At 36.2% G+C, this 19,086-nt stretch overlaps 1 protein-coding gene across 5 annotated transcripts in view; it reads left to right on the plus strand.

The window, feature by feature from the left end:
* The window catches only part of SLF1 (SMC5-SMC6 complex localization factor 1), an 80,981-nt gene that overhangs the window by 14,198 nt on the left and 47,697 nt on the right, over positions 1 to 19,086 (plus strand). For 4 of the 5 annotated variants that reach the window (XM_015065339.3, XM_053223369.1, XM_053223565.1 and 1 more), the window contains exons 5-6: positions 11,005 to 11,167; positions 16,970 to 17,113. In XM_015065339.3, coding sequence (XP_014920825.1) covers positions 11,005 to 11,167; positions 16,970 to 17,113 — 307 coding nt within the window. The remainder of the gene's footprint in view (positions 1 to 11,004; positions 11,168 to 16,969; positions 17,114 to 19,086) is intronic. The other variant, XM_027037947.2, reaches the window with a different exon arrangement.

Here is a 19,086-nt window from a genome sequence, read left to right on the forward strand (position 1 = left end):
TTGACTGTAGTTGTGTATTTCTGGGCTTTTTACTCCACTGGTGTCTGTGTCTGCCTTATACCAAAAACACACAGTTTTGGTTCCTGTAGCTTTATAATGAGTCATGAAGTCAGGTGGAGCGAGTCCTCCAAATTTGTCTTACTCAAAATGTTTTTGGTGATTCTGGAATATTTATTTCCTTATACATTTTAGAACCACCTTGTCAATTCCTGCAAAAAAAAAAAAACAGCTGGGATTCTGATTAGGATTTTATTGGATCTATAGGTCAAATTGGGAAGAATTGAGATCTTAACAATACTGAGTTGTCCTACCTATATACACCATATCTCTCCAAGTCTTTGATTCTGTCATTAAGGTATTACAGTTTTCATGATATAAATATTGAACATATGCTGTTGCATCTGTTGAGATAATCAGCATTTTTCCTTTACTCTGTTAATACGGTAAATTATTTTGATTATATGTAATTCCAGTTAGTTACATACAGTGTAGTATTGGTTTCAGGAATAGAATTTAGTTATTCATCACTTACAGATAACACCCAGTGCTCGTCCCTACAAGTGCCTTCCTTAGCCCGTTTAGCCCATCCTCCCTCCTACTTCCCCTCCAGCACCCCTCAGTTTGTTCTCCTTAGTTAAGTCTCTTATGGTTTGCCTCTCCCTATTTTTATCTTAATTTTATTTTCCTTCCCTTCTCCTACGTTAATCTGTTTAGTCTCCTAAATGCCACACACATATGAGTGAAATTATGATATTTGTCTTTCTCTAACTGACTTGCTTCATTTAGCATAATATACTGTAGTTCCATTCATGTCCTTGCAGTGGCAAGATTTCATTCTTTTTAATGGCTGGGTAATATTTCATTGTATGTGTTTACCAGATCTTCTTTATCCATTTATCAGTTGATGGACTTAGTCTCTTTCCATAACGTGACTATTGTTTATAGTGCTGCTATAAATATTGGGGTGCATGTGCCCCTTCAAATCAGTATTTTTGTATCCTTTAGATAAATACCTAGTAGTGTAAGTGTTGGACCATAGCGTGGTTCTAGCTTTAACTTTCTGAGGAACCTCCATACTGTATTCCAGAGTGCCTGCGCCAGTTTGCATTCCCAACAGGTAAGCAGGTTCCCCTTTTCCCACATCTTTGCCAGTATCTCTTGATTTGAGTTATTAATTTTAGCCATTCCAATAGTTGTGAGGTGGTATCTCATTGTGGTTTTGATTTGTATTTTCTTGATGATGAGTGATGTTGAGCATTTTTTCATGTGGCTGTTAGCCATTTGTATGTCTTCTTCGGAGAAGTATTTATTCATGTCTTCTGCCTATTTTTTTACTGGATTTTTTGTTTTTTTTGGGGTGTTTGATAAGCTCTTTATAGGTTTTGGATACTAATTCTTTACTAGATAATGTCATTTGCAAATATCTTCTCCCATTCTCTAGGCTGCCTTTTAGTTTTATGGATTGTTTCCTAGCTGTGCAGAAACTTTTTATCCTGGTGAAGTCCCACTAGTTCATGTTTGCTTTTGTTTTCCTGGCCTCTGGAGATGTGTCTAGTAAGAAGTTGCTACAGCTCTGGTCAAAAAGATGGTTGCCTGTGCTCTCCTGTAGGATTTTGATGGTTTCCTGTCTCACATTTAGGTCTTTGATCCATTTTGAATTTATTTTAGCGTGTGGTATAAGAAAGTGGTTTAATTTCATTCCTTTGCATGTTGCTGTCCAGTTTTCCCAACACTATTTGTTGAAGAGACTATCTTTCCCATTGGATATTCTTTCCTGCTTTGTCGAAGATGAGTTGACCATATAGATGTGGGTGTATTTCCGGGTTTTCTATTCTGTTCCGTGGATCTCTGTGTCTGTTTTTGTGCCAGTGTTATATTGTCTTGATGACTACAGCTTTGTGATGTAACTTGAAGTCTGGAATTGTGATGCCTTCAGCTTTGGTTTTCTTTTTCAACATAACTTTGCTTATTCAGGTTCTTCTCTGATTCCATACAAATTTTAGGATTGTTTGCTGTAGGTATGTGAAAAATGCTGGTGGTATTTTGCACTGGGATTTGCACTGGGATTTTACACTGGGGATTGCACTGAATGTGTAGAATGCTTTCAATAGTATAGACATTTTAACAATATTTGCTCTTCTGATTCATAAGCGTGGAATGTTCTTCCATTTCTTTGTGTCATCTTCAGTTTCTTTCATAAGTGTTCTATAGTTTTCAGAGTACAGATCTTTTACCTCTTTGGTTGGATTTATTCCTAGTCTTAAGGTGTTTGGTGCAGTTGTAAATGGGATCAATTCCTTAATTTCTCCTTCTGCTGCTTCATTATTGGTGTATAAAATGCAGCAAATTTTCGCACATTGATTTTGTATCCTGCCACTTTGCTGAATTCGTGTATCAGTTCTGGCAATTTTTTGGTGGAGTCTTTCAGGTTTTCTAGATAAAGGATCAAGTCATCTGCAGAGAGTGAGAGTTTGACTTCTTCCTTGCCAGTTTGAATGCCTTTTCTTTTTGTTGTCTGATAGCTGAGGTTAGGATATCTAGTACTATGTTGAACAACACTGGTGAGAGTGGATGGCCCTTTCTTGTTCCTGACGTTAGGGAGAAAGCTCTCAGGATTTCCCCACTGAGGATGAGAGTAGTTGTTAGTCTTTCTATTATGGCCTTTATGATGTTGAGATACATTCCTTTTATCCCTGTTTTCTTGAGGGTGTTTATGAATAAAAGGATGCTGTATTTTGTCAAATGCTTTTTCTGCATCTATTGAGAGGATCATTTGGTTATCGTTTCTTTTATTAATACATGACATTGATTTATGATAATTCTTTTAATGTACTCTTGGACTTGCTAGTATCTTGTAGAGAATTTTGTTTTGATGTACATCAGGGATATTGGTCTGTAATTCTCCTTTTTAGTGACTTCTTTGGTTTTGGAGTCAAGGAAATACTGGCCTCATAGAATGAGTTTGGAAGTTTTCCTTCTGTTTCTGTTTTTTAGAATGGTTTTGAAAAAATAGGTAGTATTTCTTTAAATGTTTGGTAGAATTCCCCTGGGAAGTCATCTGGCCCTGGACTGTTGTCTGTTGGGAGATTTTTGATTACTGATTGAATTTCTTTACTGGTTATGGTTCTGTTCAAGAACCAGCTATTAGTTTTATCTATCTGTTCTACCTTTTTTTTTTAATTATTCCTATGTGATTTATTTCAGCTCTAAATTTTATTATTTCCCTTTTTCTGCTGGTTTTGGGCTTCATTTACCGTTATTTTTCCAGATCCTTTAGGTGTAAGGCTAGGTTGTGTATTTGAGACTTTGCTTCCTTTTTGAGGAAGGCCTGAATTGCTATATACTTCCCTCTTAGGACCGCCTTTGCTGCATCCCAAAGGTTTTAGACTGTCATGTTTTCATTTTCTTTGGCTTTCATGTATTTTTTAATTTCTTCTTTAATTTTCTGGGTTAACCCATTCATTCTTTAATAAGATGTTCTTTAACCTCCATGTATTGGTGGTCTTTGCAAATTTTTTCTCGAGTGACTTCAAGTGTCATAGCGTTGTGGTCTGAAAATATGCCTGATATGATCTCAGTCTTTTTGTACTGGTTGAGGCCTGATTTGTGACCCAGTGTGAATCTATTCTGGAGAATATGTGCACTTAAAAAGAGTTTGTATTCTGCTGCTTTAGGGTGAAATGTTGTGAATATATGTTAAGTCCATCTGGTCCAGTGTGTCATTCAAAGCCATTATTTGCTTGTTGATCTCCTTAGATGATCTGTCCATTGCTGTAAGTGGGTTGTTAAAATCTCCTGCTATTATGTGATTATCGATGAATTTCTTTGTTATTAATTCATTTATACATTTGGCTGCTTTCAATTTAGGGGCATAAGTATTTACAATTGTTAGATCTTCTGGTTGGATATACCCCTTTATTATGACATAGTGCCCTTCTTCATCTCTTATATAGTCTTTTGTTCAAAATCTAGTTTGTCTAAGTATGGTTACTCCAGCTTTCTTTTGATATCCATTAGCATGATAAATGGTTCTCCATCCCCCCCCCCCCCCTTTCAATTTGAAGGCGCCTTTGGGTGTAAAATAAGTCTCTTGTAAGCGCATATAGTTGGGTCTTGTTGTTTTTGTCCATTCTGATATGCTGTGTCTTTTGATTGGAGAATTGAGTCCATTTATATTCAGAATAATTATTGATAGATATGAATTTAGTGCTTTTGTATTCCCTGTAAAGTCACTGTGCCTATAGATTGTCTCTGTTCCTTTCTAGTCTTTGTTGCTTTTGGTCTCTTTCCCGCTCCAAGGGTCCCCTTTAATAATCCTTGCAGAGCTGGTTTAGTGTTCAAGAACTTTAGTTTTTGCTTGTCTTAGAAACTCCTTATCTCTCCTTCTATTCTCAATGATATCGTTGCTGGATAAAGTATTCTTTTGGCTGCATATTTTTCCCCTTTAGCATGTTATGTGTATGATGCTACTCCCTTCTGGTTTGACAAGCTTCTGTGGATAGGTCTGCTGCTCACCTTATGTGTGTCTACCTTTGTCTGTTAAGGACCTTTTGTCCCTAGCTACTTTCAGAGTTCTCTCTTTATCTTTTTATTTTCTAAGTTTCACTATAATGTATGTTTTGGTGTTGACCTGTTTTTGTTGATTTCAAGGGGAGTTCTCTTTGTCTCTTATACTTGAATAATGCCTGTTTTCTTCCCCAGATGATGGAAGTTCTAAGCTATAATTTGGTCAAATAAACTTTCTATCCCTTTTTCCAGCTCTTCTTCTGGGACTCCTATGATACAAATCTTACTGCATTTTAGAGAGTCACTTATTTCTTGACCTCTCCTTTTTAGCTTGGTTCTTTTCCATAATTTTATCTTCTATTTACCTATCTGATTCTCTGCATCTTCCATTCTCATTGTAATTATATCCAGTAGGATTTGCATCTCAGTTATACCATTTTTATTTCGACCTGAGTAGTTTTTAGGTCTTTTATCTCTACTGCAAGGGTTTCTCTGGAGTCTTCTTTTTTTTTTTTTTTTTTTTTTTTTAATTTTTTTTTTTAACGTTTATTTATTTTTGAGACAGAGACAGAGCATGAATGGAGGAGGGTCAGAGAGAGGGAGACACAGAATCTGAAACAGGCTCCAGGCTCTGAGCTGTCAGCACAGAGCCCGACGCGGGGCTGGAACTCACGGACCGCGAGATCATGACCTGAGCTGAAGTCGGCCGCTTAACCGACTGAGCCACCCAGGCGCCCCATCTCTGGAGTCTTCTATGATTTTTTTCAACTAGCTAGTGTTCTTATCACTATTGTTCTAAATTCTTGTTCAGGTATATCACTTATATCTGTTTTAGGCAAATCCCTGGTTTTAGTTTCTTCCTGATCTTTCTTGGGAATAGAATTCTTCTGTCTTAACATTTTGTCTAGGTTTCTGTCTTTTACATGGTATATAAAAACTTGTTTTGTTTTCTGCTCCTGAGTGTAATGCTATATTAAGAAGGGGGATATACACTGTCCAGGGCCTGGCGCTTTAAGAAGTGTTTCTGGTATATGCCCTGTGCACTCTGCTATTGTGATTTGGCTGTTCTTTTCCCCAGGTCAGTCCTTTGCAGAGTTCCTCTTTGCTTGTAGTGGGCAGTGTTTGGACCATTAACAAGGTGTGCTTTGATTCGTTTGTTATAATAAGCCTGATTAAAAAAAGGAAAGAAAAGTCTTCTACAAAAACTAGAGCAGGAAAAAGAATAACAATAACAACAACAACAAAAATGGACAAACAAAAAGAAAATGGACAAAAAAAAAAAACAGATTCCACAGAAAAAGAAAGCAAAAAAAAAAAATCCAAAAAAACGAGAAAAGGAAAGAAACAAACAAAAAACAAATGACCAAAGAAATTATAATCCTGATTCAAAAAGAAAAGAAAGAAAAAAAGCCTGATCTTATTTCCACCAGAACTGAAGCTGACGCTTTGGAGCACTCTATGATCAGTAGACTTGGTGCTTGTGGGGGTCCTTTATTGGTCCTTTGGGGGAGAGGCCAGCTGTGCTGTCTAACAATCAGACCGGCTCTTGTAAAGATTTCCTTATAGGGCACAGAAAAGTGAGTTTTGATGTATGTGGCTCCAGCCTCTACTGGCAGCACTATGTTGCTTGCTGAAGTCTGACCATGCTGGTGGGTGGGAAAAGATGGCTTCACCTGCTCTCTGGTCCCTGGGAAGGAAAGCTTGCACCTGCTGCTGTTCAGGAAGCCCTCACAAGTGTACATTCTCCTCTTCTGTGTCCCAGGCTTCCATCAGATCCCTGCCCTCAACCCTTCTATGCCTGGGCCGTGGACATGCCCAGCGTCTAGCTCTCCTATGTTTCATCTTTGGCACAGAACTGAGATTCAAAATTGCAAATCTTCTTACTTTTTTTAATTAAACAAATTTTTAAATATTATTTTTGAGAAAGAGAGACAGAGCATGAGCTCAGAAGGGGCAGAGAGAGAGGGGGAGTCACAGAGTCTGGAGCAGGATCCAGGCTCTGAGCTGTCAGCACAGAGCCCAACACGGGGCTTAAACTCACGGACTGCGAGATCACGATCTGAGACGAAGTCGGATGCTTAACTGAGCCACCTGGGCACCCCAAAACTCCAAATCTTAAAGGACGCAACAGGGCATGGACTTGCTCCTCCTTGTGGTGATGTGCCTGGTGCCATTCTGTTGCAGAAAGTAGTCCCTTGGCTGGGCAGTCCCATGGAGGTTAGAGAGAAGCACAGCAAAAAGCTGTGAGCACTTTAACCACCTTCTGTGCACACTTCTGTCTCTGTCATAGGAAGGTTGCTTAAAGGTGCCAGCCAGGTCTTTTGTCCTTGTAGAGGCAATATACAGTCTTCCAAATGTACTCCAGGAAGCGGAACTTTCTCTCCCATTGTGACCCAGGGGATCCCCCCATCATGCTGTCCATTCCCAGTCTTCCCGTCTTTCTCCCCAGAAGCACTGCTGCCCACCCAGATCTACTCCAGCGAATGGCACAAACTTCCAGAAATTCAGAATTTCAGCTCCACTATTGCAGAAACTTGGGATAGTCAGTTCCTCTTGATTCCCCCATCAGTGGTTTTGGAGGAGTGCTTTTCTTGCGCAAACCCAACAACCTACTCTCTCTCCTCTGTGTGAAAAGGCCTCCCACCTCCTGCAGCATTGTGGCTTTTCTCTCTCCCCGTTCCCCTCTCTGCACCGCATACCTGCCACATTCTCTCCTTGATGTTATATAGAATCTTCACTTAATCCGCAGATTGATTTCCTAGGTGTTCAAAATGATGTGATGTTGATGTAGCTGTGTTCCGGGGACGAGACTTCCAGGGTCTGCCTAGTACACCACCATCTTAACTCCTCCCCTGACCAATTTAAATGTTAAACCAAATTTGTATTCGTGAGATAAACTGTACTTCATCATAGTGTAGTATCCATTTTTAATAATTGCAGATTCTTCAGATAGTTTAAAAATTTTGTGTCTTCAATGTGCAAAACTGACAACTGTAAAAATATATAAACTACATATCATGGATTTTTTTCCCTCCCTAAGTAGGAATGAAGAAATGGATGCTCACTCCGACCATTTCTTTTCAGCATTTTGCTACAGGTACTAGGCAATATATATAGTAAGACAAAGAGAATAAGAGGAATGGAGTCAGATATAAAGAAATAAAAATGTTGTTATTTCTAAAAGGTATGGTCCTATAATAAATAATTTACCCAGAAAAGCTGTTAGAACTAATTAGTGAATTCAGCAAGATGACGGGATAATAAGTCACTGTACAAAATTAATGGTGTTTTTATATTCTAGTGATGAACAATTGGAAATTAAAATTTAAAAATATATTACCTTTTTTTTGGCAATTTTTGTGTGTGTGTGTGGGTGTGTGTGTATTATTTTCTAATTATTTATGTCATTTGCATGGGGTTCTCTGAGCTTCTTGGACATGTAGTTTTTTTTATCTTTTATTAACTACGGAAAATTCTCAGCCACCAAGTTTTAAATTCTTCTGTTGGGTTCTTTTTCTTGCACTCTGTTACCTTTGTTTAAGACCATTTAATTCATTTCCACAGTTTATGCATGTTCTGTTTTGTTTTTAACTTTTTTTCCCATTTTTGTGTTTTCAGTTGGATAATTTCTGTTGACCTATCATCAAGTTCATTACCTTTTCATTTGTTTGCAATCTATTCATTAGCCTGTCAAAAAGATTATTGTTTTGACAGTAACTTTTATTTCTATCAGTTTTTTTTTTTTTTTTTTTTTGAGAGAGAGCATGTGCATACACCTGCACAAGTGGGGAACTGCCAGAAGGAGCAGGAGGGAGAATCCTAAACAGGCTTCACACCCAGTGCAGATATTGAGGCAAACCTTGATTCCATGATCTTGGGATCATGGATCATTTTTAAACTATTTTGTTTTCTTTGTTTGTTTGTTTATTTATTTATTTTGAGAGAGAGAGAATAGGGGAGGGGCAGAGAGAGAGGAAGAGAGAGAAGCCCAAGCAAGCCCCGCACTGTCAGCACAGAGCCTGGTCCTGGGCTGGATCTCAGAAACCGTGAGATCATGACCTGAGCTGACATCAAGAGTCAGTCGCTTAACCAACTGAGCCACCCAGGTTCCCCTCTACCATTTTTAATGTTCCCTATGCACAGTTCCTAATCTCTTAATGCAATTTGATCACTTTATCCATTGTATAACATTTCAGTCATAGTTATTTTAGTGTTGTTTTTTTTTAAATTTTTATTTATTTTTGAGAGAGAGACGTAGAACGTGAGCATAGGAGGCACAGAGAGAGAGGGAAACACAGAATCTGAAGCAGGCTCCAGGCTCCAAGCTGTCAGCACAGAGCCGGACGTGGGGCTCAAACTCATGAACCGTGAGATCATGACCTGAACCGAAGTCAGAGGCTTATTAACCCACTGAGCCACCCAGGCTCCCCACAGTCATAGTTATTTTAAAGTCACTTTCTGGTAATTTCAACAAGTGAATCATCTCTCTGTGCTTTATATTGCTTTGTCTCTTGACAGTGGTTTGTTTTTCTTGCTTTTTGTGTATGTCTTTTTTATTGCATGTTTAGATATCACAGTACAATAGGGGCTGAGGTAAATACTTCTATCCAACAATGGGCTTACTTTTTCTGGAAAGTAGTTAGTATGGGTAGTTAATCTTGTCAATCGTTGAGCAGGCACTGGGTTTTGTTAATGCTATAGTTACTTCAATGCATCCTTTCTGATTACTCCAGCAGTAGATGGAATACAGTTTCTTTGTCCTTGGCATGGGACCTGGGTTGCTGGAGGGGTTTTAATCAATGTTTCTCACTTTCAGCTTTCAATAGTCCCTGCATTGCAAGGTCACAGAAGGACTCTGTCATCATTGTCTTCCTGTCTTGCTTGTTACTAATATCTAGCTGGTTGGGGGTAAGAGTGGATGTGTTTTTGGTTCTGCTAGAAAGACTTCAGTCTTTTTCTTTTTCTTTTTTTTTTTAAAGTAGGCTCCATGCCCAGCTTGGAGCCCAATGTGGGGCTTGAACTCATGACGCCAAGATCAAGATCTGAGCTGAAATCAAGACTCAGACACTTAATCGACTGAGCCACCCAGGCACCCCTGGATATGCTTCAGTTTTAAGCATTCTTTGTGTTCTTGGTCTCTGAGGTTGGGACTTTGTTAATATTTGTGTCTCAGTCCCTCATGGCAGAGAAATTCTGCCTTGTATGTGTTGTTAGGGTTTTGACAACAGAGAATTTCTAGCCTATGTCCCAGTATTAGATCTTTGCTTTCTATTGATGCAGGAACCTAGGTTTGGCTGGCATTTTTTTCTGTCCCTTCTGCAGGGACAAATGGCTTTTGTTTCTGTTTCTTATCTAGAAATAGTGAATTATTTTTTGGGTTGTGCAGCAGGAGATTTTCCTGTTCCTTTCCGAAAGGCGCATGGGTTTTACTTACACTCTCCCAACAGAAGCTGTGCATCTTTTCCTGGGTTCTGAAAGTATAAGACTTCTTACCTTAACCACATGACTTAAGATGTTACCTCATATGAGAGAAGAATCCAGGGAAGTGGACCTCGTTTTAGGTCTATCTCTTGATGGCAGCCAATCCCCACTGAGCCACCTGTGCTACGAGTAGGGACTCCCATTGGTATCTGCCCTAATTCTTTTTCATAAATGCTTAATAGAGGCCTATGGCAAAGAGCTTGCAACTGACTGCAGACTTTGCTTGAGTCACTTACTCCCAAATATTATAAATTGTCATGGTACTTGCACTTGACTCTTAAATTTGTTAGAATTTTATCTGATTCTTACTACTTTTATGACAGCTACTTCTCTCTAGCACCCTGGCAAAATGAAATAGTTTTGACTGTCCATTCTCTTCACAAAGGGGCTTATTATTATCACTCTTAAGGAAATTTAAGTTTCTTGGTTGGCTTGTTACCTCAGTTCTCTGATAGGTTCGTGAAAGGTTAAAGGTTCTGTAGATTATTTGGCTTTTTCTTATTGTTAGGTAATAACAGTGTTCTCTTGTGGCTTTCTATATCCTGGACACAAGTAGAACTTTCATGAAACTTTGGGGATGTTAAAAGTTAATAAAAAACTAATTTTTTAAAAGAATGCTGGCAACTGTAGTTCCTTTTTAGTGGTTTAGAATGATTTCCTTGGAGGTATGTTGCCTTCTGAGGTAGCTACATCCCTAAACTTCTTTCATTATTCTTTGGACTTAAGGAGGTGACTTTTCCTTAGGGAATAAAGTCAGTATTCTTGATTCTTAAAAATATTTCCCATATCAAGAAATGGATAAGCAAAAAGAATATCATGATTTCTTCAACATCTTTGTACAACTTATAATTTAAGAAATCACTATAGTACTTATTCTCCATGACACTCACATAGCCCACGGGCACTTAATTCTTTCAGAAAGTTCTACTCCTACTCTAAGGAAGTAATTGATTTAGATGATGTGACTGAATATACTTTAAAAAAATACTTTCTATTACTATTTACATTTTTATTTAGAGTTCTGGAGGCTGGAAAAGCAAATGTTATTTTACCAAAAAGCTCACCAAGTGAAATAACTCATGTGATTGCCAGTAATGCAAGAATCAAGGCTGAGCAAGAAAAAGACAACTTTAAAGCTCCATTTTATCCAATTCAGTATCTAGGGGATTTTCTTTTAGAGGTAAGCAAAATAAATGGTAAACATTTTTGAGTGTTTATTTTATAAAATATTGATATTGTGAAATATGTTAAAAATTATGTTCTGAATTTTAAAAATACAATGATTAGAAATACATTTGACCCTTGAACTGCACAGATCCACTTTATAAACAGATTTTTCAGTAAGTTGAGTACTATAAGTGTATTTTATTTATGATTTTAACATTTTTTTTCTTTAGCTTTGTTACAAGAATATAGTACATAATACATACAAAATATAAAATAATATGTTACTCAGCTACATATTGGTACAGTGTCTGGTCAACAGAGGCTATTAAGTCTTTGGGGGGCTGAAAGTTATATGTGGAGTTTGAACTTTGGCAGGAGGTGTTCTTGCCCCTAATCTCCACATTGTTCAAGGGTCGGCTATAATTAAAATGACATATTCTTAAAGGCTATAGCTCTCAGTTTTTTAAATATTTGAGAATATTTCTGATAAATGTGAAAGAACCTTGCTTGTTAAATTTAAATTTGTGTTATTGAGTCTTTTAATTTTCAGTGCTTTAGTGATGTTTACTACAAAACAATTTTAGCATTTTAATGTCAGTATAAATCAAATAGCAGTATCATGTAGTATCACGTAAGAATTTGTAATTTTCCCATGGGAAAGGAGGAAGCTATTTCTAAGGATTTAGAAATACTGTTCTGTCCTATTCCTCTGCCTCCCTCTTCCCACTTTGTGCAAATACCACTTCTTAAGTTGTTTGAATTGGAACAGTCCTAGAAGGAATTGTCTGGAGATAAGAGTTTTTAAGAAGGGTCACTCAAGGTAAAAGAGAAACCTCAGTGTGTCTAAAAACTACACTTTGATCTTCTAGGAAAAACTGGCTCCTTGCATGTTAACATCTCAATAAATGCTATAACCTTTTACCTAATAATTTATATTAGAGACCTGGGAATCACCCTTGAAACCTTCCTTTCCCTGATTCCCCACATCTTGTCCATCACCAAATCCTATTGATTTTATTATCTTAAATACCACTTGAATCACTGTGCTTTTTTCTTCCTATATTAACATCATATTGAGTTCATCCTCTTTCCCCTGCCCTCCTGGAATAGACTCTTAATTATTCATCTTTTTACTCTACCTTTTAACTCTTGCTAATCTACTGATTACTCTTAACCTTTTCCTAGTCCATTCTTCCTTCAGAAGGAGCAGCCAAAATGCTCTAAAACAACTCTAATTCTGTCACTGTCCTGTTTAACCCTCCAGTGGCTTTCCATTGCCTTTAGGATAAAGTCCTAAACTTGTAACAATGGCTTAAAAGTTCCCCACAGAATCCTTGTCAGTCCTGCCTTTAAGGCATATCCTGCTCTACTTTTCTGCACTCAGCTATCAATAACAAAACTTCCTTCTGCCTGAAAAAGCCTTCCCCGGTATTCTCTCACTCCCTGTGCCTGCGTGCCTTCTGTCCATTCATCATTCAAGTTGCAGTTAGAATGATGCCTCTTCAAGGAAGCCTCCCTTACCCTTTGCTAAAATAGGTTCACCTATAATTGTTCTCATAGCATTATTTTGCTTTATAGTTCTTACCACATTTGTAATTAATCAGCTGGCTGATTACTTGGTTAATGTCTGTTTTCCCCATCTAAACCAGAAGAACCATGTCATCAAGATGATGTCTGACTTTTCCATGATTATATCCAAGTCATCTTGTATAAAGCTTGGCACATGGGTTCTTAGTTTTATTAGGTAAACAGAGAAATTATGAAATATCTCTGAGTCTTCCAAGAGTAGATGTAATATATTACTCTAGAATTACCTTTCCCTACTGAGTAGCAGCAATGTAGATTGGAAATTTGACCTTAGTTCAAGGGATGGATCTGCTTGCACTATGGATGATCTCATCGTCCTTAATAATGATGGTTCTTGGAATGGGCATGTGAGCCAGTTTTGATCCATGAGACATGAAGAGTGGTATGTAAGAGTTTCTGGGAAGTTTCTTCATTCTTCTGAAAAGACCACCACTGGCTTCCTGGCTCCTGCTAAATGTGAACATGGAATAATGTAACCTAAATTATTACTAGCAGCCAATTTTTGACCATGAGGAGAGGTAACCTTAGGAATAAACCAGCCTTGTAGATAGCAAAGTATACAAACAATGTGGATCCTTACAGAGATACTTGAGTTACTAGATCAGTCAACACTAAAACCTGTCTTGGCCCTGGACCACATTACCATTCTGTGCTGTAAAACACGATGTGTTATTTATATTACTTTGAATTGGTTTTCTATTACATGCAGCCAAAAGCATCCTATCTGATCTACCTATCTGAATAGTTTAATGGTAGCCTTTACTGTTAATAGAGTGAAAGCCATTCTTAACTAGTTTGGTAAAAGTATATAAATTTTTTTCTATGGAAAGAAATGAATAAAGTGTAAAATTTAATATGCTTTATCCATAGTCTTAGTCTTATTTTACTGCAGTAATATGACAGCATTCAGATTCAGTTGTTGAAATATTACAAGGCAGCAATAGTATACCAAGTAAAAGTAGCAAATAATCTATAACTTAGATTTATTTTTAGAATATATTGTTTTATAAGTTCTAGATTAGGCAGCTGGGAGTTCATAGCCATTTATTCCAAATAAGGAAGGCATTTTGTGATCACTTATGATCAGAAAATAGTTACCTTCATTGTAGTATCTTCTTCTACCACTTTGTCATATAGCTTATCACATTCCTCATTAGTTGGATTCTGAAGTCTCCTCTGAGAGTTGCCGTGTAAAATGAGTTGAAAGTTACAACCAATTGTTTTTTAAAAAAAAAAACAAAAACGTTTTGTTTAACCTACTTATACTTATTTGGAAAGCTCCTGAGTAACAGAATCAGGGATCTGTTTATTTAGTTGAGGCTTACAGATCCTTATTGAAGAATTTTAATGTACCAGGCACTGTGCTGAGGAGTAGGGAAAATAAATAAGACCACGTGCCAGACTTCAAGGTGCTTACTATTTAGTTAGTGGTGAAAACAGTACATGGAAACTGTTAATTACATTTAGTGTATAGTGTGTATTGTACGTTGGCAAATTTAAGTACAAGGGATAGGTATTTAGAGAAACAGGTGTCTAATGTATCTCAATTGTTTGGCCCAAAGAAGGCCTCACGAAAAAAGAGAAGATATTTAGGAATACTTAAAACTTCTTTTGACTATCAGCCTAAGAAAGAAAGTAAAAAGTGAACCACACAAAGTCTTAGAGAAATATAACAGGAACAATAGAAAAAACATACACTTTTTGTGGCAGATCAACTAATTTGTGACCCAGATGTATAGTTAATTAGTTTTCTGACGGTAGGAAAGTAATTTAACCTGAGACTGAATTTCTTTTTTTGTGCATCAAAGTTCATACTTTCTCCTTTTGGTTGTTGTGAAAACTATTAAAAATGTTACTCTGGACTAATATTTATTGAATGATTATTATGTGCCAGGCTCTGTGCTAAGCATTATTTATTCTTCCTTCCCTCCCTTCTTTCCTTCCTGTAGTCTCCATACATCATGGGCTCTAACTCATGATCCCAGTATCAAGAGTCAAATGCCCTTCTGACTGAGACAGCCAGGCACCCCTGTATACCCTTAATCTTATTTTAAACCTCATGTTCCTGTGTCTACGTATTATAGCCTCATTTTATAGTTGGTGAAATGAGGTAGAGTCATGTTAAATTATTTTTCCATGCTCCTACAACTGGCATGTGTCAGACCAAAAATTTAGAGTCAAGCACTCAGTAAAAAAACTTTTCTTGAACTCCCTTTCCTTTACTCATTTTGGGTATTAATAGATTTCCTTGATATTCACCTGGTCTCTTTCTGGGTATTAAAAATACTTAATTCTGTAAACAGTACTAGAACCAGTAGTCAATCATAAGATCTTGAGACATCAGTTAAGAATCAGAGTATAAATAATAGTTAAGAACCATGTAGAGCACTCTTTCTCTACTTGACCTCTCTGATTCTTCATGTCTTCTCATGAAGTCATTCACGTTGTGTGGTAAATGCCATGGCTGAATCAAATAATAAGACTTGAAGACCAGAGTGTATCCATACCTAAGTGCCAAACAGTACACCCCATCAAATACTGAATCAGAAGTCAGGCCAACTGTTAGTGCACACTATGCTGCTCTCCTCCTAGATAATAGAATAATTTATTGAATAAGTAGGCTTTGGGTCATCTATCTGGAACATAGCATTATACTATATAAAAGAGACTAGATATAACCCTTTTTGCCTAGGTCATATAGGAGACAAACACTTAACACAATGCCTGGTACATAGTTGGCACTAAAGGAATATTTATAAAAAGAATTAAGAAATGAATATGTACAGATAAATAATTCCTATATATTTCATTAAAGTAGCCAGTTAGAGTATTGGTGGTTTGGAGAAAATTATACGTTGATCATTTGTTTAGCTCTATAAAAATATAGATGATTTTAAAAATCTTGTATATGCCGTGGTTTATCAGGTTATGATTTTTAATTGTTTAATTTATGTAGAGTACCTGCATTATAAATCTTAATTCACAGATCAGTGTATAACATCTGAAACAGATACATAAGTAAATATATTCAGGATTAGAAAACAGTATGTTCTTGCTAGTTGTTAATGATAGTGGAATGTTCTGTTGAGTATTCTGTTTTACTGGAATCCATGTGGGATTAATTCATTCTGTATTTTAGACATTTTTTGATGATCTGGGCTTGAGGATTTATCCTCCCATTGTCAACCAGGTAAAATTTAAAGCCAGATATTTACTTTCATCCCACTTCAAGGTGTGCTTGTACATTCAGAGTACTTCTTTCTTTCATGCCAGGAATAGGAAGGAAGAAAGGCATTCCTTTTTCATAGTTTTCGTTTTTACCTTCCTGAATAACTGAAAGATGTCCATCAGGTACTCCCAGGAATTCTTCTCTGATTGGAAGATTGCAGCCTGTTTAAAGGACCGTCTGTGTACACAGGAATCCCAGTACAAGTGAAAGGGAACCGAAGATGATACCATAGGCCTTACCCATTTCAATTTCTATCATAATTGTTTTTTAAGAGGACAGTGATTCTTTAGTCTCAGTGTAAAGGTAGTTAATCTCTGCATACTCTTCTGTAAGGGCATTGTGGGATCTGTTAGGAACTCATCTTTGCTTCCTTCTCTTTACCCCACTAAACTTTTAGAATTCTATGTATAGGTACATATGCAAATGTCTTTAACATTATTGGTAGGTGGTTTATGAATTCAGTTTGGATTTCTTGGCAAGAAATTTTAAATATTTGAGATAGAGTTAGGTAAAAATGATTGTTTATCTCTGTTCAAGTAAAATAGGAGCTGTGAATTCATCTATTAAGCCTCTTTTCCTCTTTGTATGTAGTAGACTTTCCGATGAGAAGTCTTACCAGTAAAAAGCTGAAAAATTATCTGGCATGTAATCTATAATCTGAAACGTTTCTATCTATATTATACCTTTAACTTGGTCAGGAATGAGATAAAATATTTCTTTTCATGATTATTCATAAAAAGGATTAATTGTTGCTAGACCAACAAAGCATTACATTTTTTGGAGATACATAGAAATCACTTTATTAGGACCTTTGTTTTGAAGTTTGTTTTTTTTTTTCTGGAAAGAATTTATTGGTAATAACTTCTGATATAGGAGAATGCATTTTACCTATTAACTAAAGGATTTTGCAATTATAGATACATTTGGTTAACATAAAAAAGTACATAATGTTGAAATTATACTTAACTGATTGTCTGAACCATTTATATATACGTACAGAGAGAAATTCAGAATGATGAAGATTCCCAGACCAATTCTGTTTGGAATAAACATAGCAATCAGGAAAAAAACAAAGATTTCTGGAAGGATAGGGGATTTCTTGAAATGAAAGGTGCCTTAAAAGAGACCACGCATAGAACCCAGGTAAAACTTTACGGGCCAAAAATGTATATTTCTGGTTCTTATGTAATTGTTTGAGATGCAATAGAGCAATGTAGAAATAACACAAATTTTGGAATCAGAGCTAGTATTTGAACCCAGCTCTATGTTTTATTGTGTGTGATTTGAGCTTACCAAGATACTGCCCTATGTCTCTTCAGACTCTTATTGAAATAATGCATATATGCATATAGAAACACACAGTTCCTAGTATGTAGTGTGTTCTCAGCACATGAGAATTACTTAAAATTCCCCTGTATTTTTAATATGGATGTGTTTCTTATAAAGGACTCTTATCTGTCAGCAATATGTGTATTCATAATTCATGATCTGAAGTCTAGTATTATGCTGCATACAGAACAAAATTTTTTTAATGATACAAATGAATTCTGTTTTGATTAAGGAAAACAAACAGGAAGTACTTTGAACTTGGAGCAATGAAATGTACCTTAAGGAAGCATGTATGTGGCTCTCATGTAATATTTTTCAAATAGCAGCAACCAAAAAAAGGCATTATTAGTTTTATCCTAGAATAGCTAATGTTTAAGTATGCTCAGTTTCATACTGTGTTTTATAAAACAGACTCTTTAGTTGATGTACCAAGTTCTATACCTAGTAATTATTACTTAACCTAAACTGTTTTTAAATGTGACGAGAAAGAAATTAAAATTTTGTTTTCAGTGCATCTTTTACTGCATCAGAAATTTTACAAAGAGCATTTGAAGTAGTATTTGGAACTTCATAAAATGAACAGTGCCTTAAATTATATATGGAGAGATTAGATAAAACTTTACAACAGATTAAAATATTAATGCAATTTTTTCTGGCTTTTCCAAAGTATAATTGATATTTATGTGATTTATAAGGCTGCTTTCTATGACTACATGTACATGGTCTTAATAAGAGGCTTTTTGAGTCAGTCTATGAAAAATGCATTATAAACCACCGTATAAAAATTTTGACATATAGAAAGGAATTTAAAATGGAGTTACTGGGGCACCTGTGTGGCTCAGTCGGTTAAGCGTCCGACTTCATCTCAGGTCACGATCTCGCAGTCCGTGAGTTCGGGCCCCGCGTCGGGCTCTGGGCTGATGGCTCAGAGCCTGGAGCCTGCTTCCCATTCTGTGTCTCCCTCTCTCTCTGCCCCTCCCCCATTCATGCTCTGTCTCAAAAATAAATAAACGTTAAAAAAAAAATTAAAAAAAAATAAAATAAAATGGACTTACTAAAATAAACTTAGTTTTTATTTAACATGGAAAAAATCAAATGGAGATTTTGTGAAAGATAGGGAAATTAAGAAAAAGACATCAATTTATATTGGATTTAAAATTCAGGTAGAAATTTCTATTTTTAAAAATAAGTTTCTTTGTACAAAAAGCAGACTCTTAAATATAGAGAACTGGTGATTATCAGAGGGGAGGTGGGTGACAGGATGGGTGAAATAGGTGAACTTTGTTAAAGAGTACACTTACCATGATGAGCACTGTGTAATGTATAGAATTGTTGAATCCTTATATGCCCGTAACTAATATAATGAATATATATAATTTAGAATGCGTGTATAACTTTGTAAAATGAATATAAGCAATATGGTTTTAATACTTCTTACTCTGTTTATTATTAAACCTATGTTCTATAAAAAGATTTTTTTGAGGTGTTTTTATTTGATATGCCTAATAATGGCAAGTTTCTATTTGATCTCTAGTCTAAAATTATTTTTACAAATATTTGGAAAAATAAAATAATGGAGATAAATAACCTAATAGTGTTTTGACTGGTCACATGATAAATGGTGGGGAGAGGGGAAGAAAGATTCCAAGAAAGACTAAGTTAATAAAAGTACCTATATGAAATGTATATGTCAACACAGTATAAACCTTTCTGAACTAAAAATGTGTATTTCTCTGCTTCATCCAAATATAACTAAGACGTAATACAATTCACAAGGCTCTTTGCCA

The sequence above is a fragment of the Acinonyx jubatus genome, chromosome A1, assembly GCF_027475565.1.
Source record: "Acinonyx jubatus isolate Ajub_Pintada_27869175 chromosome A1, VMU_Ajub_asm_v1.0, whole genome shotgun sequence".
Classification (NCBI taxonomy): Eukaryota; Metazoa; Chordata; class Mammalia; order Carnivora; family Felidae; genus Acinonyx; species Acinonyx jubatus.